Source organism: Mobula hypostoma, chromosome 22, assembly GCF_963921235.1.
Source record: "Mobula hypostoma chromosome 22, sMobHyp1.1, whole genome shotgun sequence".
Classification (NCBI taxonomy): Eukaryota; Metazoa; Chordata; class Chondrichthyes; order Myliobatiformes; family Myliobatidae; genus Mobula; species Mobula hypostoma.
The window spans coordinates 59,573,432-59,597,680 of NC_086118.1; the positions used below are offsets into that span (position 1 = coordinate 59,573,432).

The 24,249-nt window shown below is 46.5% G+C and overlaps 1 protein-coding gene across 2 annotated transcripts in view; it reads left to right on the top strand.

Moving 5' to 3' along the window:
* The window catches only part of LOC134336452 (ras-associating and dilute domain-containing protein-like), a 154,286-nt gene that overhangs the window by 99,608 nt on the left and 30,429 nt on the right, over positions 1-24,249 (top strand). For both annotated transcript variants that reach the window (XM_063030698.1, XM_063030699.1), the window contains 3 exons: positions 1,229-1,373; positions 10,377-10,567; positions 17,846-18,257. In XM_063030698.1, the coding sequence (XP_062886768.1) occupies positions 1,229-1,373; positions 10,377-10,567; positions 17,846-18,257 (748 nt within the window). The remainder of the gene's footprint in view (positions 1-1,228; positions 1,374-10,376; positions 10,568-17,845; positions 18,258-24,249) is intronic.

The window sequence follows — 24,249 nt, forward strand, 5'->3', positions numbered from 1 at the left end:
CTCTCTCACCTAGTTTCTTTCCTGCTTTCTCTTCACTGTCTCTTCTTGTCTCTCCAAATCTCTATCTTCCACTCCCTCTCTCCCCCTTCTCCCCTCTCCCCTCTCCCCTCTCCCCTCTCCCCTCTCCCCTCTCCCCTCTCCCCTCTCCCCTCTCCCCTCTCTCCCCTCTCCCCTCTCCCCTCTCCCCTCTCTCCCCTCTCCCCTCTCCCCTCTCCCCCTCTCCCCCTCTCCCCCTCTCCCCCTCCCCCTCTCCCCCTCCCCCCTCCCCCCTCCCCCTCTCCCCCTCTCCCCCTCTCCCCCCTCTCCCCCTCTCCCCCTCAACCCCCTCTCCCCCTCTCCCCAATCTCCCTCTCACCACTCCTCTCTCCCCCTAACCCACCTCCCCTCACCACACTCACCCCTCTCACCCCCTCACCTCTTCACTCCTCTCACCCCTTCACTCCCTTCCCCTCTCCCCCTCTCTCTCTACCTCTCCCCCTTCTCCCCCACTCCCTCAATTTCCCCTCACCACCCTAACCTACCTCCCCCTTGCCCCTTCACTCCCTTCACCTCTTTCCCCTCTCCCTCTCTCTCCCCACCTCTCCCCTTCTCCTGCTCTCCCCCCAACCCCACTCAACCCTCCCCATCTCCCCTCTCTCCCCACCTGTCCCCCAATCTCCCCCTCACCACCCCTCTCTCCCCCCACCCATCTCCCCTCACCACCCTCAACCTTTCACTCCCTTCACCTCTCTCCCCTCTCCCCCTCCCTCTTCCCCACTCTCTCCCTACCTCTCCCCATCTCCCTCCTCCCCACTCCCTCAATTTCCCCTCACCACCCCTCTCCCCCTAACCTACCTCCCCCTCACCCCTTCAGCTCTCCCCCATCCCCCCTTTCTCCCCACCCCTGTCCTCTCCTCTCCTCTCTCCTCCCTCTCTCTCATATTGTTGGCAGTGAAAAGAGTAGCAAACTCTGGAATTTCCAGAGGAAGGTGACAGATCCACTTACCAGGAAGCAGTTGACTGATCTCATCGCAGAAATATTCAGGTCCTTCAAACATTCTCTGCTGTATCCTCTCCACCACTCCACGCCAACAGCTGGTGGCAGCACACCGAGACAATGCACCTCGCCTACACAGTCCAGATCACTGCTTGGACACTGAAGCGATCCCTCCACCATTTCATTCTCTAGTCACAGCCAGCTGCTGTGTGGCAGCAAGTAACCATGTTGACTGTTTACTGTCGATTACAGGCGAGCTGGAGGTGTCTAAGGAACGATTTCACCAGTCTGAACCCATCGCAGCTGCACCACATGCTGAGGGAATACAGCCCTGGGCGACCGTGCCAATCCGCATGGAGCCCGGTGCCCGAGGAGCAGGCAGCAGCACTGAGAACAGGTGAGGTCCCCTGTGCCCACGGTTTCACCCAGGATATGCCCTCTTCTCATTATCACCATCAAGGAGGAAGTACAGGAGCCTAAGACCCACACCTAATGTTTTGGGAACAGCTACTTCCCCTCCGCCATCAGATTTCTGAACAGTCCATGAACCCGTGAAGTTTGGGATGTCATGTTGAAGTTGTGTAAGACATTGGCGAAGGCTAATTTGAAGTATTTTGTGCAGTTCTGATCACCTACCTAATGGAAAGATATCAATAAAATAGAAAGAGTTTTGAGAAGATTTGCAAGGATTTTGCCTGGACTTGAGGACCTGAGTTATAGGGAAAGGTTGACTGGGAGAATAAGGGGAAATTTGATAGAGGTATACAAAATTATGAGGGGTAAATGCAGGCAGTGTATTTCCACTGCATTTGAGTGAGACTAGGTAATAGGTTAAGGGTGGAAGGTGAAATGTTTAAGGGGAAACTGAGGGGGATCTTCACTCAGAGGGTGGTGAGAGTGTAGAATGAGCTGCCAGTGGAAGTGCTGGATGCGGGTTTGATTGAAGTTTGGATCGGTACGTGGATGGGAGGGATATGGAGTGCTGGAATCCAGGTGCGGGTCAATGGGACCAGGCAGAACAACGATTCGCTGTGGACCAGATGCACTGAAGAGATTGTGTGCTGTAGTGCTCTCTGACTGACTCTACCTCACTATTTTGCTTTCTTTTTCCCTACTTTTTAAAATATATTTCTTATGTCAACATAGTAATTTTTAAAGTCTTACACTGTGCTGCTGCTGCAAAACAACAGATTTTACGACTTTGGTCAGTGATAGTAAACCTGATTCTGATTCTGCGCTGGGCTCACACTCTGAGTCACAGGCTTGATACAGAGTAAAGCTAACTCCACGTTAGCCCTACCACACAGTGGTGGATGTAACAAGGGTGCTGTAATGATAAAAACATTGACTTCCATTTACTCCACGGGATGTTGTTTCTGACTGCACAGTGGAGCCTTTCAGCAGAGAAAGTCATACTGTGCCAGGGTAGAGCACCCTCTGCATTGTCCTGTAACGCACTCAAGGAGCAGAAACAGCATGGATCAGGCACAATCAAGCTCCCTATGTTCAGTTGGGTATTCGAGGTTGTAAACTCTAGATTGTGTCACTGACTCCTGTGGTTGGCCAGAGAGAGGAAAAGACTTTTTTCCTGCAGTCTGTCCCTTACTGTGTTCCTGTTTTCCCATTGCTGTACCTCAGCCATTATCTCACAACATCCTTCCTGTTAGCCCATTGTTTTCCTTTTCAGTTTCCATGCTGGTGCCCTGCATCCGGCCAACAGAGGAGCTCAAAGGAGTACATCCAGTTTGCACAAACCCATTTCCAGTACTGCCATTAGAGGGGTATGGGGAGACTACTGCAACATACCCTTTCCCAGCCAGCCTGCTGGACATGATTCACTTCGCCCAAACCCATTTCCATTAAAGGGGGTATGGAGAGACTGACTAGCCCATTAGAGAGGGTATAGGAAGACTGGTTAGGTCAGGAGCTTTCATAGTTAGCCTGCTGGACGTGAAGTTCACAGCAAGCTTTCCAAGTCACAGAATCATGGAGCTCTACAGGACAGAAACAAACACTTAAGCCTAACTAGTGCATGCCAAACTGATATTCTGCCTAGTCCCATTGATCCACACCTGGACCATCACCTTCCATACCCCTCTCATTCATGTACTTACCCAAACTTCTCTCAACTACTCGCCGGAGTTTAAAAGAATGAGGGGGATCTTACTGAAACCTGTTGAATATTTAAAGGCCTAGATAGAGTGGACGTGGAGAGGATGTTTCCTGTAGTGGGGGAGTCTAGGACCAGAGGGTACAGCTTCAGAATAGAGGGCTGTCCATTTAGAAGAGATATGAGGAAGAATTTCTGCAGCCAGAGGGTGGTGAATTTGTGGAATTCATTGCCAGACAGCTGTGGAAGCCAAATGATTGGGTATATTTAAGGCAGAGCTTGATAGGTTCTTGATTAGTCAGGCCTCAGAGGTTACAGGGAGAAGGCAGATAATAAATCAGGTATGATAAAATGGCAGAGCAGGCTTGATGGGCCAAATCGAACCAGTAGCCACTCTCTGAGTAAAGAAGTTCCCCCTCATGTTCCTGCTGCGCACGGTCTGGTCAGATGGAAGGTGACTGTTGTCACGAGTTCCTTTCTCCTGACATATTTCCTGTAATGATGTCACCAGCAGGACACACAACAGATGCACATCACAAAGCTGATTTTAGTGTACAGAGCAGTCTGGTTTCCCTGTCGACACGGGCCAGCTAATGTGAGGGAGAGGTACTTCCGGTTATTACAGCCATCTGTCTTCCAAGGGGATGCAGGCTGAGTTAACAAGTTTCTTCAGGAACATTCCCATCCAAGACTAACTTTTCTGTGCAGGGAAAACTGCTAAGAACAAAGCAATCAGATTAATCAATGATGAGACCACTTTCATGTTGAAGAAACAATACCTTATATTCTGTCTGGGTATCTCCAACCTGATGACATCAACAGTGATTCCTGTAACTTCTGATAAATTTCCCCTCCCCCTTCTCTCTTTTTCTATTCCCCATTCTGGTTCCAGGATGGCAGGATGGAGATACATCTCTACCAAAGCAGGTGTAAGGCATTCCTGCAGGTCACCCTTGGGCAAGGTGTAGCACCTTCTTAACCTCCCAATCAGGGTCACATGAAGTCATGGGAGCAGATGGTGGATGGTCGTATGAGTAGCTGGTGCATATCACATCATGGTTATGTGACCACTGATGCCAGACAATCTCTGAAGAGTATTGACACTAGCTAGTGGTCACCCATCTTGTAAAGACGCTGCCTAGAGGATGGCAATGGCAAACCAGTTCTATAGAAAAATTTGCCAAGAACACTAATGGTCATGAAAAGACCATGACTGTCTACATCACACAATATGGCACATAACGAACGAAGGATTTTGGTTCCCCCGTTGCCCATTCCCTTCTCCACATCTGCCCATCATCTCCCCCTTGGGAACCTTCTTCGGCCCTTTCTCCTATGGTCCATTCTCTTCTCCTATCAGATTCCTCCTTCTCCAGCTCTCCTCCATTTCCTCTCCCAGTATCACCCCCCCTCCCTAAACCCACCTTCCTCCTCACCTGATCACCTGCCAGCTTCTCACTTCATCCCCCTCACCCACCCACTCACCTGGTCTCACCTATCACCTGCCAGCTTCTCAGTTCATCCCCCTCACCCACCCACTCACCCGGTCTCACCTATCACCTGCCAGCTTCTCACTTCATCCCCCTCCCCCACCCATCTACCTCACCCGGTCTCACCTATCACCTGCCAGCTTCTCACTTCATCCCCCTCACCCACCTTCTTACTCTGGCTTCTGCTCCTTTCCTTTCCACTCCTGATGAAAAGACTCGACCCAAAACATTTGTTTATTCCCCTTCATAGATGCTGTCTGATATGCTGAGTTCATCACTATGTCATGTTCAGAGGAGCTCCTCCAGGCACTTGAGTGTGTTGCTGTGGACTTCCAGTTTCTGCAAAATCTCGCGTTTATCATTGATAGTATTGTCATTTCTGGATCATATCAACTTCTGGTGAATTTAGATAAACTGTAACACAGGAAATGTTTGAGTTTATAGGAACTCCTGACGTTATTCCTTTCACCTTCTGTCACTAAAGGCAAGTATCACTGGTGTCCTGTCACACACTCCCTGGGCGTGGATGGCACAGGTTACGTACAGAGTGAAACTCCCTTTATGTTATTGCATCAAACATACCCAGGAGCGCACTGGTTAGATAAGAATACTCAAATTATGTACCGGAGTTGACAGTCCAAAGCCCTTCAAGTTTGCTCCACATTCATCACGATCATGGCAAACTTCACCTCACTGACATTTTCCAGCATTCTCACCAAATCACTTTACTCCCTTAATATCCATAAATCTACTAACCAACATGGTGACTGAGCCTCCATAGCCCACAGAGGAGAGAATTCCACTTGGTAAAGATAGTTCTCCAGAATGGCCAGTCCCTTGTACTCAAACTGTGCCTTGTGCCATACTCCTCCCTACACCCAGCCTGTCATATCCTGTAAGAATTTTGTCAGTGTGAGGTCCTTCATTCTTCTAAACTCTAGTGAATGCAGTCCCTGTCTACTTGATTTCTCCTTCTATGAACACAGTGAGTCATCGGGTAGTCCCTGATGACCCCAGCAATTTTTACACAAGTACTATAGGAAACAGCGTGCCCGGATACACCACAGCTTGGTATGGCAACTGGTCTGCCCAAAACCACAAGATTTTGCAGAGAGTTGTGAACACAGCCCAGTCCGTCAGGTATACCAGCTCCTCCTCTATTAACTCCATCTATACTTTCCACTGCCTCAGGAAGGCAGCCAGCATAATCAAAGACCCCTCCCACTCTCATCATGCTCACTTCTGCCCTCTCCTGTCAGGCAGAAGATATAGAAGCTCAGAGTCAGAATCAGGGTTAAATCACTGGCAAATGTAGTGAAATTTGTTATTTTGCAGTAGCAGTACAGTGCAATGTATAAAAACTATTATATTTGATATATATTTTTAAAATCTTTTAAAAAAATTAAATAAGTAGCATGAAAAGTAGTGCGGTTGTGTTCACGGGTTGGTTCATTATCTGTTCAGAAATTTGATGCTGGAAGCGAAGAATTTGTTCCCAAAATGTTGAGTGTGTGTCTTCAGATGAGAAATTCGAGAGCAAGTACCACCGGGCTCAGGGACAGCTTCCATCCCACTGTTATCAGACTTCTCATCCTCATACTGTCAAGATGAGCTCTTGATTTCATGTGGTCCTCACAGTTCCTTTGTCATCCTGTGCTGCACTTTCTCTGGAACAGTAAGACTCCATTCTGTTTCCCTCACTGTATCTGTACTGTATATGGAATGGTCTGTCTACATGGTACACAAGGTTTTCACTGTGTGTTTGGTAGATGTGACAAAACAACACCAACACCAAGATGGGAAACCTGCCAAACTTGCAACCAGTCTGCAGAATCTTTGCTGAAAGTAACTCCTTTCTTAAGTAAGGGGACAGAAACGGTACATTCCATGATCTTGTCAAGCCCATACGTAGTTACAGTGAAACACCTTTACTCTTACATAGAAATCCTCTCATGAAATAGCCATTTAACTTTCCCAGCTGCCTGCTGTATCTACATGTTGGCTATCAGAGACATAAGTACAAGATCACCAATGTCCCTGTGCACATTCCTATCCCTCACCATTTAAAAACGCATTCAACTTTTCGTTCTGTACCCCAAAGAGGATGACCTTTCATTTCCTTCCCCACTCACTCAGATTGCCCATATCTCCTTGAAACCTCCCCACGGTAGAACACAGTACAGACCCTTTGGCCCATGACATAGTGATGACCTTTTAACCTATTCCAAGATCAATCTAACCCTTCCTCCTACATAGCCCTCCATTTTTCTATCATCATTGTGCTTATCAAAGAGAATCTGAAATGTCCCTATTGTTTCTGCATCTTCCACCACCCTGGCAGGACATAATTTTAAGGTAACACTCACAACATACTGGAGGAACTCAGCAGGTCGGGCAGCATCCGTGGAAAAGGTCGGTCAACGTTTCGGGCCGGAACCCTTCCAAAACCATCTGCAGATTATTTTGTGTTCATAATTTTAAGGTAATTGGAGGAAAGAATGGCACGGTGGGAGGGATGTCAGAGGTAAGCTTTTATACCCAGATGTGCAAAAGCTTACCTGATGTCTCCCCTATACTTTCCTCCAATCTCCTTAATATTGTGCCCCCTTGTAATAGATGTTTCTGCCTTGGAAAAATGTCATTGGCTGTCCACTCTATCTATACTTAACATCTTGTACACCTCTCATCCTCTATCACTCCATTAGACCATAAGTTATAGCAGCAGAATTAGGCCATTTGGCCCATGGAGTCTGCTCTGCCATTTCACCATTTTCCATCTCAGCCCCAATCTCTTGTCTTCTCCCCGTGTCCCTTCATGCCCCGACCAATCACAAAATCTATCAACCTCTGCCTTAAATATACATAAAGACTTGGCCTCCACAGCTGCCTGTGACAACAAATTCCACAGATTCACCATTTTCTGGCTAAAGAAATTCCTCCACCTCTCTGTTCTAAAAGGACACCCCTCTATTCTGAGGCTGTGTCCTCTGGTCTTTGACTCCCCCACCATAGGAAACATCCTCTCCACGTCCACTCTATCTAGACCTTTCACCATTTGATAGTTTTCAATTAGGTTACCCCTCATTCTTCTGAATTCTAGTGAATACAAACCCAGAACCATCAAACGATCTTCATATGCCAATCCTGGAATCATTTTCGTGAACCTCCTTTGAATCCTCTCCAGTTTTAGCACATCCTTTCTAAAATGAAGGGCCCAAAACTGTTCACAATGCTCCAAGTGAGGCCACACCAGTGCTTTATAAAGTCTTAACATTACAACCTTGCTTTTATATTCTAGTCCTCTTGAAATGAATGCTAACATTGGATTTGCCTTCTTCATCACAGACTCAACCTGCAAATTAACCTTTATGGAATCCTGCACAAGGACTCCCAAACCCTTTGCACCTCAGATTTTTGTATTTTCTCTCCATTTAGAAAATAGTCAACTCTTTCATTTCTTCTACAAAGTGCTTGACCATACACTTCCTGACATTGTATTCCATCTGCTATTTCTTTGCCCATTCTCCTAATCTGTCTAAGTTCTTCTGTAGCCTATTTCCTCAAAACTACTTGCCCCTCCACGTATCTTTGTATCATCTGCAAACTTTGCAACAAAGCCATCAATTCCATCATCCAAATCAGTGACATATGACATAAAAAGAATCGGTCTCAACACACTAGTCACCGCCAGCCAACCAAAAAAGACTCCCTTTATTCCCACTCTTTGTCTCCTGCTGATCTGCCACTGCTTTATCCATGCTAGAATCTTTCCTGTAATACCATGGGCTCGTAGCTTGTTAAGCAGCCTCATCAGTGGCACCTTGTCAAAGGCCTTCTGAAAATCCACGTACACCACACTAACCAATTCTCCTTTGTCTATCCTGCTTGTTATTTCTTCAAAGAGTTCCAAATAATTTGTCAGGCAAGATTATCCCTTGAGGAAACCATGCTGACTACTGCCTATTTTATCATGTGCCTCCAAGTACCCTGAAACTACATCCATAACAACGCCAACATCTTCCCAACCACTGAGGTTCAACTACTCTCTACTTCGACAATACTACCTATCTGCAAACTTTGCAACAAAGCCATCAATTCCATCATTCAAACCATTGACATATAGTGTAAAATGAATCGGTCCCAATACAGACCCCTGATCCTAACATCTTCCTAACCACTGAGGTCAGACTAACTGGCCTATAATTTCCTGTCTTCTGTCTCTCTCCCTTTTTGAAGAGTGAAGTGACATTTGCAATTTTCCAGTCTTCTGGAACTGTTCCAGAATCTAGTGATTCTTGAAAGATCATTACTAATGCCTCCACAATCTCCTCAGCCACCTCTTTCAGAGCCCTGGGGTGTATACCATCTGGTCCAGGTGATTTATCTTCCTTCAGCCATTTCAGTTTCCAAAGATCTTTCTCCCTAGTTAGGATAGCTTCACACATTTTATGACCCGTGACACCTGGAACTTCTACCATACGGCTGGTGTCTTCCACAGTGAAGACTGATGCAAAATGCTTATTCAGTTTGTCTGCCATTTTCTTGTCCCCCATTACTACCTCTCCAGCATCGTTTTCCAGTGGTCCAATATCCACTCTCACCTCTCTACACTTCATGTATCTGAAGAAACTTTTGGTATCCTCTTTAATATTATTGGCTAGCTTACTTTCATATCCCACCTTTACCTTCTTAATAACTTTTTAGTTGCCTTCTGTTGGTATTTAAAAGCTTTCCAATCCTCCAACTTTGCACTAATTTTTACTCTATTATATGCTCTCTCTTTGGCTTTTATGTTGGCTTTGACTTCCCTTATTAGCAATGGTTGTTTCATCTTGCTTTTAGAATACTTTGTCCTCTTTGGGATGTATATATCCTGTGCCTTCCAAATTTCTTCCAAAAATTCCAGCTATTATTGCTCTGCCGTCATCCCTACTAGTGTTCTTTTCCAATCAATTCTGGCCAACTCCTCTCTCATGCCTCTGTCATTCCGTTTTCTCCACGGTCATACCGATACATCTGACTTTAGCTTCCCCTTCTCAAATTTCAGGGCGAATTTTATGATCACTTGACCCTAAGGGTTCTTTGACCTTAATCTCTCTAATCAATTCTGGTTAATTGCACAACACCCAGTCCAGAATAACTGATCCTTTAGTGAGCTCAACCATGAGCTGCTCTAAAAAGCCATCTCACTGGCATTCTAGAAATACCCCCTCTTGGAATCCTGCACCAACCTAATTTTCCCAATCTACCTGCATATTGAGATCCCCTATGACTACTGTAACATTGCCCTTTTGGCATGCACTCCTGAGAGAAAAACCCTAGTTTGCTCAACCTTTCCTCATAATGCACGCTGTCTAATCCAAGTAGTATCGTGGTATATCTCCTCTGCACCGTCTTTAAAGCTTCCACATCCTTCCTATAATGAGGTGACCAGAACTGAACACAATACTCCAAGTGTGGTCTAACCAGAGTTTTATGGAGCGGCAGCATTACTCCGTGGCTCTGGGAACTCCACCTCCTGACTATTGAAGCCCAACACACCATACGGTTTCTTAACCATCCTGTCAGTCTTGTTTAGTTTTAGAGGTTCAGCAAAGTTGAAGAAATGACATGGAGAAATTCTGCCAATTCTGTGTTGAAGTAGTTGTATTAGGAGCTAGAAATAAGGTGTGGGGTAAAATTGAGATGCTGAACTTTCAATTTGCAGATTTTTGGTTCCTGAAGGTAAGTGGGAAACAGACCAACATTGACCCCCTTCAGCACTGAGCATACTCTGATGGTGCTGTTCTCTTGCACACAGCTGATATCCTGGAAAGCTTTGACAACCACCCGCCCTTGATCCTGCCTTGTAACACCTTCCACATCGAGCTGAGGAAGCCTGTGACTGGGTGCCGTGACTTGTCCACACACCTGCAGTCAGTCAGGGAGTTTCTGCAGAAGCAGCATATGCCAGAGGTGCCAGAAGATAACAGCGTGACCCAAACGCAACAGGTAAGCAAGCAGCCGCATTCAAAGGAAGCAATATTAGCCAAGGAACTTGTATATTACAGGAAGCTAGTTAGTCATTCCTTACAACAATTGTCCTGAGTAATATCTTCATAATGTTCTCGGTATTATTTATTTTTATTAAGACAATTTATTTTCTTTTGCACATTGGTCATTTGTCAGAATTTCTTCATATATAGTTCTTCATAAATTCTATTGTATTTCTTTACTTTCCTCTAAAAGCCTGTAAGAAAATAAATCTCAGAATAGTATATAGTGATATCTGCATACTTTGGTGATAAATTTACTTTCATCTTTAATAACTTGGTTCTCAAGTTAATCATCTAAAAGATTAAATTTCTGACCCTTTTCCTTTTTTGCTGTGACAGTTTGAATAAAGCTAAAGAATGAGTAATTTAACTAATAGATTTGCCTGTTCAGACATAGGTTTGGGCATGAGGGGTTGAATAGCCATAAATCCTTTCTAGTTTTACACTATTCCTTATATCAATGATCATCATTCAGGGGAAACAGTCTCCTCTATTCACTCTAGCAAAGCACCTCATTGTTTGAAAAGTTCTTAGTCCTTCCCTATTCCAGCAGGTCAGTCTATGCGATCAGTCAGAATTGGGTTTTGTTGGTTCCCAGAAGGACTGCCTGATACCACAGAGAGTCCCAGTTTTCATTGAAATGCAAAAACCAAATCCCGCTGATACTGGGAATTGGAATTGAAAGTAGAAAGTGTCAGAACTGTTGAGTGATTCATGCAGAGGCTGTGGATCCTCATGGTGAAGGCTCTTCTGAAGTATTATCTCCACAGACACTGCCTGACCTGCTGAGGATTCCCTATTTCTGGATTCATAGAAAGGGACAAAGTCAAAGTTTTATCAAAGTACGTTTGTGTTAACATCTACTATTTTGAGATTCATTTTCCTGTAGGCATTTACAAGAAAATAGAGAAATTCAATAAAATTTATGAAAAAATATAGACCTTAAATGGAAATTGCAGATTGCAGTGATAACAGTTCAGAAGGTGTATATCTAGTAGTTGTCTGAGCTGCCGGCAAAATGTTGCTGAAAATCACCAGCACCATCAATCGGCCTTTCAACCCATCAATTCAATGCCACCCATAACCCATTTATACACTCATTATATCGTTACCCTAAATTTAGCCTTCTCACAGTCTCCTTTAACTCCCATCGATTCTCCCAGCCGCCAACATGCTAGGGGGGAGTGTACGGACCATGGATCTACGAGCCATCATGCATCCGTGGCCTAAGGGAGTGTCAGCGTTTCCCAGGTTGGCACAGCACCAGAGACAACTGGAGTCACCGTACACCAGCCCACAGCTTCAACATGTTCTGCACTGGATTGATTTTGACAATGCCTCATTTTGAATGTTATAGGAATTTGGGAATGAGAAGGTTTTGATTGTGACATGAAAATTGTCACCCTCCCTTCATGAATTCAGTAACAATAACTTCATGGCCCTGGAGCCAGAGCGGTTCTTCCTCACTTTAAGAGGAAGGGGATTAGCAAGTGTAATTTCTATACCGTTGTATATTTTTCTCTTAATGTCTGGCCGTGTTACTGGAGATGATGTCAGTGTTACATGTTTCCTCTGTGCATCTGTGTGGAGCCCTGCAAACTTCCCACTTCCCAGTTCCTGGGGCCTGGCCAATCATGCACCTGTCAATAACACAATATTTCATTTCACATTCCGCAATTTTGGCAAGAGAGAACTATACATAAACCCATCATAGTGCTGCCTGTGTACTGTCAATGGTTACAAAGTTCAAACAAGAGGCAATTAACAATTTACCTGGCCAGCAAATAATCATTAACCCTTGAAAGAAGCATCCTCCTGTAGCAGCCTTGGTCTGGTTACTCTTGCACGCTTGACTCACCATTGTTGTTTTTTCCCAAAGCTGCCACTGCTCTGATAACGAGCTTGTGAGGGAAGTCATGGTGAATGTTCACACTGTTGCTTACAGTTCTACACAATGGCACAGTAGCATAGTGGTTAGCAAGACACTACCACAGTACCATCAACCTGGGTTCAATTTCTGCTGCTGTCTGCCAGGAACTTGTACGTTCTCTCTAGGGCTGCATTGATTTCTTCTCGGTGCTCTAGTTTCGTCGTATATTCCAAAGAATTACGGGGTAGGGTTGTTCCCAGTGAAACTGTACAGTGACTGTTTATTCAGAGTGAGGGTCACTGTGAAACTACAGTCACTGTTTATTCAGAGTGAGGGTCACTGTGAAACTGTACAGTGACTGTTTATTCAGAGTGAGGATCACTGTGAAACTGTACAGTCACTGTTTATTCAGAGTGACGGTCACTGTGAAACTACAGTCACTGTTTATTCAGAGTGAGGGTCACTGTGAAACTGTAAGTCACGGTTTATTCAGAGTGAGGGTCACTGTGAAACTACAGTGACTGTTCATTCAGAGTGAGGGTCACTGTGAAACTACAGTCACTATTTATTCAGAGTGAGGGTCACTGTGAAACTACAGTCACTGTTTATTCAGAGTGAGGGTCACTGTGAAACTACAGTCACGGTTTATTCAGAGTGAGGGTCACTGTGAAACTACAGTCACTGTTTATTCAGAGTGAGGGTCACTGTGAAACTACAGTCACGGTTTATTCAGAGTGAGGGTCACTGTGAAACTGTACAGTGACTGTTTATTCAGAGTGAGGGTCACTGTGAAACTGTACAGTCACTGTTTATTCAGAGTGACGGTCACTGTGAAACTACAGTCACTGTTTATTCAGAGTGAGGGTCACTGTGAAACTACAGTCACTGTTTATTCAGAGTGAGGGTCACTGTGAAACTACAGTCACGGTTTATTCAGAGTGAGGGTCACTGTGAAACTGTACAGTGACTGTTTATTCAGAGTGAGGGTCACTGTGAAACTGTACAGTCACTGTTTATTCAGAGTGACGGTCACTGTGAAACTACAGTCACTGTTTATTCAGAGTGAGGGTCACTGTGAAACTGTAAGTCACGGTTTATTCAGAGTGAGGGTCACTGTGAAACTACAGTGACTGTTCATTCAGAGTGAGGGTCACTGTGAAACTACAGTCACTGTTTATTCAGAGTGAGGGTCACTGTGAAACTACAGTCATGGTTTATTCAGAGTGAGGGTCACTGTGAAACTACATTGACTGTTCATTCAGAGTGAGGGTCACTGTGAAACTAGTCACTGTTTATTCAGAGTGAGGGTCACTGTGAAACTGTACAGTCACTGTTTATTCAGAGTGAGGGTCACTGTGAAACTAGTCACTGTTTATTCAGAGTGAGGGTCGCTGTGAAACTGTACAGTCACTGTTTATTCAGAGTGAGGGTCACTGTGAAACTAGTCACTGTTCATTCAGAGTGAGGGTCACTGTGAAACTACAGTCACTGTTTATTCAGAGTGAGGGTCGCTGTGAAACTGTACAGTCACTGTTTATTCAGGGCATGGACCTGCAGTGTGTGGCTTCAGCTGGCCAGGTGGTCAGTGTTCTACTCAGATCTGTGACTAGTTCTTTATTTGCCCCGTGTTCATATGTGCTGTGCTCCCCTCCCTTGGTCAATATTAAGTAGATAGATAGATAGATATATTTTATTAATCCTGAGGGAAATTTGGTTTCGTTACAGCCGCACCAACCAAGAATAGAGCGTAAATATAGCAATACAAAAAACCCCAACAATCAAACAACAAAATGCAAACTATGCCAGATGGAAAATAAGTCCAGGACCAGTCTATTGGCTCAGGGTGTCTGACCCTCCACGGGAGGAGCTGCACGTTTGATGGCCACAGGCAGGAACGACCTCCCGTGCTGCCAAGTGTTGTATCACGGTGGAATGTGGCCGAAGTCCAACAGTAAAAAGTTCAATATCTGGTCTGCAAGTACGTTACTCGATCGTAATATACCCCGGATTGCACCATCTGTTGTTAACCAGATCAGTAAGCACCCAACTCCTTTACACTTACCGCTCTCGGTACACTTCTGGTCAGCCAGAACGGTATTACCCACCAAACTCCTCTTCTCCAAAAGTCTCTGTTGTCTCGACCCGGTCCTCTTTCCTCAGCTTTGTGATCCCCCTCTGCATCCTCTGTGTGTTTTCCTCCGGATTTTAGGGGGTTCTTTAATACACACTTTAATAACCCCCTATCTTTCAGTATAGGGGGTTCTTTAAAGTTGGTGCTCTTTTCTGCCAGATTATACCTCAAGTGATGGTGTTGCTCGGTGCAGGGCTATGCTCAGATTAACTCTGATGGAAATACTGCAGGTCAAAGGCAGCCTGGGCAGTATTTGAACCAGAGATGACCCGAGCCTGTGCTCCAGAAATGGTGCATAAAGTACCTGGTAGGTGTCCAGAACAGAGGCAAACTGGCCAGTTTATAAAATGCACTGAAACAGCTTGTCTGCTATGAAAGGCAGTTCTGTAACGGTTAATGTACTATCCATAACACTAAGAATAACAGACATAGGAGCAGAATTATGTCATTCAGCCCATCAAGTCTACTCCACCTTTCCATCATGGCCGATTTATTATCCTCCTCAACCCTATTCTGCTGCTTTGTCCGCATAACTTCTGACGACCTTGCTAATCAGGAATCTATCAACCTTCACTTTAAATATACCCAGTGATTTGGCCTCCACAATCACCCATAGCAATAAGTTCCATAGATTCACCACTCTTTGGCTAAAGAAATCCCTCCTCATCTCTGTTCTAACTGGAAGTCTCTTAATTTGAGGCTATGCTCTCTGGTTCTAGAATCCCCTACTATATGAGTCATCCTCTCCACATCCACTTTATCTAGGCCTTTCAAACTTTGATAGATTTCAATAAGTTCCCCCCTTATTCTTCTAAGCTCCAGTGTGTATGCGCCCAGAGCCATCAAATGCTGTTCACGTATTTGTCGATGCGCAGTGTGGGTAAATGGTGAGAGCTCGGCCACAGGGACACAGTGAACCATTAATTGAAAACAGAACCACAAGTGGATGAAGCTGCAGCAACAACCTGCTGGTGGAACTCACCGGGTCGAGCAGCGTCAGTGGGGAGGAAGAGAACTGTCAACTCTGGATTCCATCATCTGCAGCCCTTCTGTCTGCTGAGGCGGCATCGAACCAGGAGGAGCACCCTCTAACCCTGAATCCGTGGGATACGTCAAAATGCATCACCTGGAGTGTAACGTCAAGATGGCGCTGATAAAGGGCAACTCATTGCGAGCAGCTCCAGTGGGAATCACCGGATAATCCTGTACAGGACTACTACTGCACAACCATGGCTACTTCAGTAAGCAACATCATTTTAAGCGCATAAAAAATCTAAAAGTACTCTAAATTGACGGATCCTGGACTGCAGGCTTGGGTCGTGAGTGCAGTTTCACTATGAGAAAGAAAGTGAGGAAAGTGTGATAGTCTGCAAGTTAGATTGAAATGCGGAGGCTTTACTGAATGGACAGTGAACCCACAAACACTTCCACAGTACTTCTCCCTCTGTTTCTGCGTTACTTATTCCTATTTTTTAAATTGTATACTTATTGAAAATTGTAATTTTTATTACGTACTATGTATTGCAATGTACTGCTGCAAAACAACACATTACATGATGTCAATGATATTAAACCTGATTCTGATTCTTACATTGAGATTGCCAGAACGATTATCCCCTCAAAATCAATCCAAACTAATCCTTGTGCAATTGGATCCCCAATTTCCTCACTTGCAAACCCCAGTCAGTTTGGATTGGTAACAGCATCTCCTCCACAATCTCTATCAGCACAGGTGCACCACAGAACTGTGTGCTTAGCCCCCTGCTCTACTCACTTTACACCTATAACTGTGTAGCTAAGCACAGCTCCAATGCCACATTCAATTTGACAAGGTGTCGCATATGAGGCTGCTTGGCAAGGTAAGAGCCCATGGAGTTACAGGGGAGTTACTAACATGGGTGGAGCATTGGCTGATCAGCAGAAAACAGAGTGGGAATAAAGGGATCCTATTCTGGCTGGCTGCCGGTTACCAGTGGCGTTCCACAGGGGTCAGTGTTGGGACCACTGCTTTTTACGATATATGCCAATGATTTGGACTATGGGATTAATAGATTTGTGGCTAAATTTACTGATGATACAAAGATAGGTGGAGGAGCGGGTAGTGTTGAGGAAACAGAGAGCCTGCAGAGAGACTTAGATAGATTAGGGGAATGGGAAAAGAAGTGGCAAATGAAATAGAATATTGGAAAGTGTATGGGGTCATGCACTTTGGTGGAAGAAATAAACGGGCCGACTATTATTTAGATGGGGAGAGAATTCAAAATGCAGAGATGCAAAGGGACTTGGGAGTCCTTGTGCAAGGTACCCTAAAGGTTAACCTCCAGGTTGAGTCAGTGAAGAGGGCGGATGCAATGTTGGCATTCAATTCTAGAGGTATAGAATATAAGAGCAGGGATGTGATGTTGAGGCTCTATAAGGCACTCGTGAGACCACACTTGAGAGTATTGTGTGCAGTTTTGAGCTCCTTATTTTTAGAAAGGCTATACTGACATTGGAGAGTGTTCAGAGAAGACTCACGAGAATGTTTCCAGGAATGAAAGGGTTACTGTATGAGGAACGTCTGGCAGCTCTTGGGCTGTATTCCCTGGAGTTCGGGAAAATGAGGGGGGTTCTCATAGGAACATTCCAAATGTCAAAAGGCCTGAACAAATTAAATATGGCAAAGTTATTTCCCATGGTAGGGAAGTCTTGGACAAGAGAGCACAACTTCAGGATTGAAAGATGTCCATTTAGAACAGAGATGTGGCAAAATGACTTTAGTCAGAGGGTGGTAAATCTGTGGAATTTGTTGCCATGAGCGGCTGTGGAGGGCAAGCTATTTGGTGTATTTAAGGCAGAGGTAGATAGGTTCTTGATTAGCCAGGGCATCAAAGGGTATGGGGAGAAGGCAGGGGAGTGGGGACGACTGGAAGAATTGGATCAGCCCATGATTGGATGGCGGAGCAGACTCAATGGGCTGAATGGCCAACTTCTGCTCCTATATCTTATAGTGTTACGGTCTTCAAGTTTGTTGACAACCCCACTGTCGTTGGCTGAATCAAACATAATTTTTTTTGCCTAAGTGTCTGTCTGAATCAGGCATTGGGCCCCTGCCCGTGTGGATCTGAGTACGGATGTACCTGATCCGGAGTCGTCCTTGAGGTCTGATCACCTCATCTTCTCTGCTGTTCCTCTGTGAAAAGATAAGGCAGTGGCTGAGGTTCTAACCCACTTTGCAACTTGCTCTGCTTTAGGATTTCGGGGAGGTGGCAGGAGAGAAGACGGGCACCTCTGCAGATGGAGGAGAGTGCAGCGAGCAAAGCAGCAGCCATCGCTGCTCGCCTGATCCTCAGCCTGTGTACAGGGGGAGGGACATCAGGATGGGCCGTTCGCTGTTCCTGGGCCGTGCCTCGGGCAGTCTCCGGTCCTGCCAGGCTGAGCTGGCACACAAGCTGAAGAATCTTGAGCTGCAGAGCAGCCTCCCGGGGCAGCAAGAGCTCCCCCAGAAGAAGCTGGCCCTGGACCCCTCTTGCCTGCTGACGCCACCCAACACCCCGCAGGTCCTGGAGCTGGCTGAGTGTGACGCTGAAGCCCACCCACTGCAAGTAGCTGGCAACATGGTTAATGGTGACCAGACTGAGCCGTGTGAAGGCAGCACATCGAAAGGTGAGATTGTCTACCCTACCCTGGGCCATTGTTCCCTCTGGGTCACCTAACAAATTTTCTCAGAAATGGAGGTTGAGAGCAAAGAAAATACAGGAGAGGTCACTAGAGTGAGATGCTTGAGTGTACCTGACTCCTTTTGTCTCAGTTTTCATCTACATTCCATATGCTTTCTTCCGTGCAGTGTTCCAGTTTTGGTGAGTCTCCCTTTCTCCTGTTGTGTGTCTCCCCTCTTGTGTAATACAGATTGGTGACTCTCATTCCCAGTCTGTCTCTGTGTATCTCAGTGCCTGCGTCTCACTCTCTCTCTCCCCCTCTCCCGCCCCTCCCGCATGCCCATGCGGGCTGTGTGTACGTGTAGCTACCATTTAATCATTCTGCTGGAGCACATACCTCTTGCGTTTCGGGGAAAGTGCCTGCCAGCAACTTCCCAGAGGCTGATAAGTATTGCCCTTACCAAAGGTGGACCGCGCCCTAACAATGGGAAACGGACAGGAAGGTGGACAGTGTTTAGCAACAGTGAAAGGGTCCCAGCATATGGAACTGCACGCCAGCAGCCAGCCATAACCAGGCAACAGATCTGAGAGGGGAACTGAAAACTGTCTACCAGGGAGACAGGAGACGGCAGGCGCTGGAATCTGCAGCAGTTCTCTGCTTGCTGCAGGAACTCAGCTGGTCAGGCAGTATCTGGTGGAAGAAAATGGCTGGTTGACATTTCAGATGAAGGGACTTGACCTGAAACGTTGACTGCCCCCCCCCCGCCCCCACTGAGCTCCTCCAGCAGCTTGTTTTTAGAACATAGAATAGTACAGCACAGTACAGGCCCTTCGGCCCACAATGTTGTGCCGACCCTCAAACCTTGCCTCCCATATAAGCCCCCACCTTAGATTCCTCCATATACCTGTCTAGTAGTCTCTTAAACTTCACTAGTGTATCTGCCTCCACCACTGACTCAGGCAGTGCATTCCACGCACCAACCACTCTCTGAGTAAAAAACCTTCCTCTAATATCCCCCTTGAACTTCCCACTCCTTACCTTAAAGCTATGTCCTCTTGTATTGAGCGGTGGTGCCCTGGGGAAGAGGTGCTGGCTATCCACTCTATCTATTCCTCTTATTATCTTGTACACCTCTATCATGTCTCCTCTCATCCTCCTTCTCTCCAAAGAGTAAAGCCCTAGCTCCCTTAATCTCTGATCATAATGCATACTTTCTAAACCAGGCAGCATCCTGGTAAATCTCCTCTGTACCCTTTCCAATGTTTCCACATCCTTCCTATAGTGAGGTGACCAGAACTGGACACAGTACTCCAAGTGTGGCCTAGCCAGAGTTTTATAGAGCTGCATCACTACATCGCGACTCTTAAACTCTATCCCTCGACTTATGAAAGCTAACACCCCATAAGCTTTCTTAACTACCCTATCCACCTGTGAGGCAACTTTCAGGGATCTGTGGACATGTACCCCCAGATCCCTTTGCTCCTCCACACTACCAAGTATCCTGCCATTTACTTTGTACTCTGCCTTGGAGTTCGTCCTTCCAAAGTGTACCACCTCACACTTCTCCGGGTTGAACTCCATCTGCCACTTCTCAGCCCACTTCTGCATTCTATCAATGTCTCTCTGCAATCTTTGACAATCCTCTACACTATCTACAACACCACCAACCTTTGAGTTGTCTGCAAACTTGCCAACCCACCCTTCTACCCCAACATCCAGGTCGTTAATAAAAATCACGAAAAGTAGAGGTCCCAGAACAGATCCTTGTGGGACACCACTAGTCACAATCCTCCAATCTGAATGTACTCCCTCCACTGCCACCCTCTGCCTTCTGCAGGCAAGCCAATTCTGAATCCACCTGGCCATACTTCCCTGGATCCCATGCCTTCTAACTTTCTGAATAAGCCTACCATGTGGAACCTTGTCAAATGCCTTACTAAGATCCATATAGATCACATCTATATGCCTGGTCACCTCCTCAAAGAACTCTATCAGGCTTGTTAGACACGATCTGCCCTTCACAAAGCCATGCTGACTGTCCCTGATCAGACCATGATTCTCTAAATGCCTATAGATTCTCTAAGAATCTTTTCCAACAGCTTTCCCACCACAGACATAAGGCTCACTGGTCTATAATTACCCGGACTATCCCTACTACCTTTTTTGAACAAGGGAACAACATTCGCCTCCCTCCAATCCTCCGGTACCATTCCCGTGGACAACAAGGACATAAAGATCCTAGCCAGAAACTCAGCAATCTCTTCTCTCACCTCGTGGAGCAGCCTGGAGAATATTCCGTCAGGCCCTGGGGACTTATCTGTCCTGATGTATTTTAACAACTCCAACACCTCCTCTCCCTTAATATCAACATGCTCCAGAACATCAACCTCACTCATATTGTCCTCACCATCATCAAGTTCCCTCTCATTGGTGAATACCGAAGAGAAGTATTCATTGAGGACCTCGCTCACTTCCACAGCCTCCAGGCACATCTTCCCACCTTTATCTCTAATCGGTCCTACCTTCACTCCTGTCATCCTTTTTTCTTCACATAATTGAAGAATGCCCTGGGGTTTTCCTTTACCCTACTCACCAAGGCCTTCTCATGCCCCCTTCTTGCTCTTCTCAGCCCCTTCTTAAGCTCCTTTCTTGCTTCCCTATATTCCTCAATAGACCCATCTGATCCTTGCTTCCTAAACCTCATGTATGCTGCCTTCTTCCACCTGACTAGATTTTCCACCTCACTTGTCACCCATGGTTCCTTCACCCTACCATTCTTTATCTTCCTCACCGGGACAAATTTATCCCTTACATCCCGCAAGAGATCTCTGAACATCAACCACATGTCCATAGTACATTCCCCTGCAAAAACATCATCCCAATTCACACCCGCAAGTTCTAGCCTTATAGCCTCATAATTTGCCTTTCCCCAATTAAAAATTTTCCTGTCCTCTTTGATTCTATCCCTTTCCATGATAATTATAAAGGCCAGGGAGCGGTGGTCACTGTACCCCAGATGGCTCACCCACTGAGAGATCTGTGACCTGACCCGGTTCATTACCTAGTACGGCATTCCCCCTGGTCGGCCTGTCCACATACTGTGACAGGAATCCGTCCTGGCCACACTTAACAAACTCTGCCTCATCTAAACCCTTGGAACTAATCAGGTGCCAATCAATATTAGGGAAGTTAAAGTCACCCATGATAACAACCCTGTTATTTTTGCACCTTTCCAAAATCTGCCTCCCAATCTGCTCCTCCATATCTCTGCTGCTACCAGGGGGCCTATAGAATACCCCCAGTAGCGTAACTGCTCCCTTCCTGTTCCTGACTTCCACCCATACTGACTCAAAAGAGGATCCTGCTACATTACCCACCCTTTCTGTAGCTGTAATAGTATCCCTGACCAGTAATGCCACCCCTCCTCCCCTTTTTCCACCCTCTCTATCCCTTTTAAAGCACTGAAATCCAGGAATATTGAGAATCCATTCCTGCCCTGGTGCCAGCCAAGTCTCTGTAATGGCCACTACCTCATAATTCCATGTATGTATCCAAGCTCTCAGTTCATCACCTTTGTTCCTGATGCTTCTTGCATTGAGGTACACACATTTCAGCCCTTCTACCTTACTGTCTTTACACCGTTTATTCTGCTTCTCTTTCCTCAAAGCCTCTCTGTATGTTAGATCTGGCTTTACTCCATGCACTTCTTTCACTGCTCTATCGCTCTGGGTCCCATCCCCCTCGCAAATTAGTTTAAACCCTCCCAAACCATGCTAGCAAACCTACCTGCAAGGATATTGTTCCCCCTCGAGTTCAGGTGCAACCCATCCAATCTGTACAGGTCCCACCTTCCCCAGAAGAGATCCCAATGATCCAAAAATCTAAAACCCTGCTCCCTGCACCAGCTCCTCAGCCACGCATTCAACTGCCATCTCCTCCAATTCTTACCATCACTGTCACGTAGCACTGGCAGCAATCCTGAGAACGCCACCCTTGAGGCCCTGTTCTTCAGCCTTCTGCCTAATTCCCGAAACTCACACTTCAGGACCTCATCCCTCCTCCTGCCTATGTCGTTGGTCCCACCATGTATCACGACTTCTGGATACTTTCCCTCTCGTACCAGGATGTCGTGCACCCGGTCAGAGACATCCCGGACCCTGGCACCCGGGAGGCAACAAACCATGCGGGTGTCCTTCTCACGTCCACAAAATCTCCTGTCTGCTCCCCTGACTATAGAGCCTTCAATGAGGGCAGCTCTCCTCTTCTCCGTCCCACCCTTCTGCACCACCGGGTCAGACTCAGTGCCGGAGGCCCTGCCACTGTGGCTCACACCTGGTCGGTCGTCCCCGCCGACAGTATCCAGGACGGTAAACTTATTATTCAGGGGAATGGCTACAGGGGTGCTCTGCACTACCTGTCTGCTCACCTTCGCTTTCCCCCCTCTGACTGTCACCCAACGACCTGCTTCCGACGGCCTAGGTGTGACTACCTCCCTGTAGCTCTCATCTATGACTGCCTCATTCTCCCTTATGAGTCGAAGGTCATCCAGCTGCTGCTCCAGATTCCTTACACAGTCTTCCAGATAGACCAGCCGTATGCACTTCTGGCAGATGTGACTCTGCGGGAGAGGGGAGTTCCCCCAAGACTGCCACATCTCACATGAGAGGCACATCACCGTCTCAGGAGACATTGTAAAAACTAACTGCGAGCTAGCTTGTCCTGCGCCTCTTCTCGTCGAAGCCTTTTGAGACAAAGCCTCAAAGCTCCACTCCTTCACTGGCCCACTCACGCACTGGCCGCTTCGCTTGAGCTATCCCTCTATTTATCTGTTTGAGCTTTTCAAAATGTTTGGTCACCTGTACTTTTATACTGTACTTTCTGAAGGACTTTGCGTTCAGTTTGAGCTGCAGAAAGTCGATCTTTGTAGTGCATTCTTTAGTAAGTTTTGGTCTGCCTCCTGCACAGACAGGACAGCTGAATACACTTTGTGTGTCCAGAGTTTCACTCACCTTTGACCTCTTCAGTTTTAAGGCTGGGAAAGGGTTTTCTTTGCAGAAATTATCCCTTTTTTTTGGCATTTGTTGACCTTGAACATTCCAGGCTGGGTACTGGAGATTTCAAAGCCAGAGAAGAGCCAGAAAGAGGGTCTGCAGTGTACTGTGTTCCAGTGAATCCAAGCATCAGCAACTTAGAACTCTCCCACACCAAACAGCAACTGAATTTTCTGCCAGAATTGAGTTGAACTGTCTGTCTGTCTCTGTATCCCTGTACTGTTCTGGTCTCTCTCTCGGCTGAGCATGTGTCTGTCTGTCTCTGTACCCCTGTACTGTCCTGGTCTCTCTCTCACCTGTACATGTGTCTGTCTGTCTCTGTACCCCTGTACTGTTCTGGTCTCTCTCGGCTGTGCATGTCTCTCTGTATCTGTACCTCTGTACTGTCCTGGTCTCTCTCTCGGCTGTACATGTGTCTCTGTCTCTGTACCCCTGTACTGTCCTGGTCTCTCTCTCGGCTGTGCATGTGTCTGTCTGTCTCTGTACCCCTGTACTGTTCTGGTCTCTCTCACCTGTGCATGTGTCTCTGTATCTGTACCCCTGTACTGTTCTGGTCTCTCTCTCGGCTGTACATGTGTCTCTGTCTCTGTACCCCTGTACTGTCCTGGTCTCTCTCTCGGCTGTGCATGTGTCTGTCTGTCTCTGTACCCCTGTACTGTTCTGGTCTCTCTCACCTGTGCATGTGTCTCTGTATCTGTACCCCTGTACTGTTCTGGTCTCTCTCTCGGCTGTGCATGTGTCTCTGTCTCTGTACCCCTGTACTGTTCTGGTCTCTCTCGGCTGTGCATGTGTCTCTGTCTCTGTACCCCTGTACTGTCCTGGTCTCTCTCTCGGCTGTGCATGTGTCTCTGTCTCTGTACCCCTGTACTGTTCTGGTCTCTCTCGGGTGTGCATGTGTCTCTGTCTCTGTACCCCTGTACTGTCCTGGTCTCTCTCTCGGCTGTGCA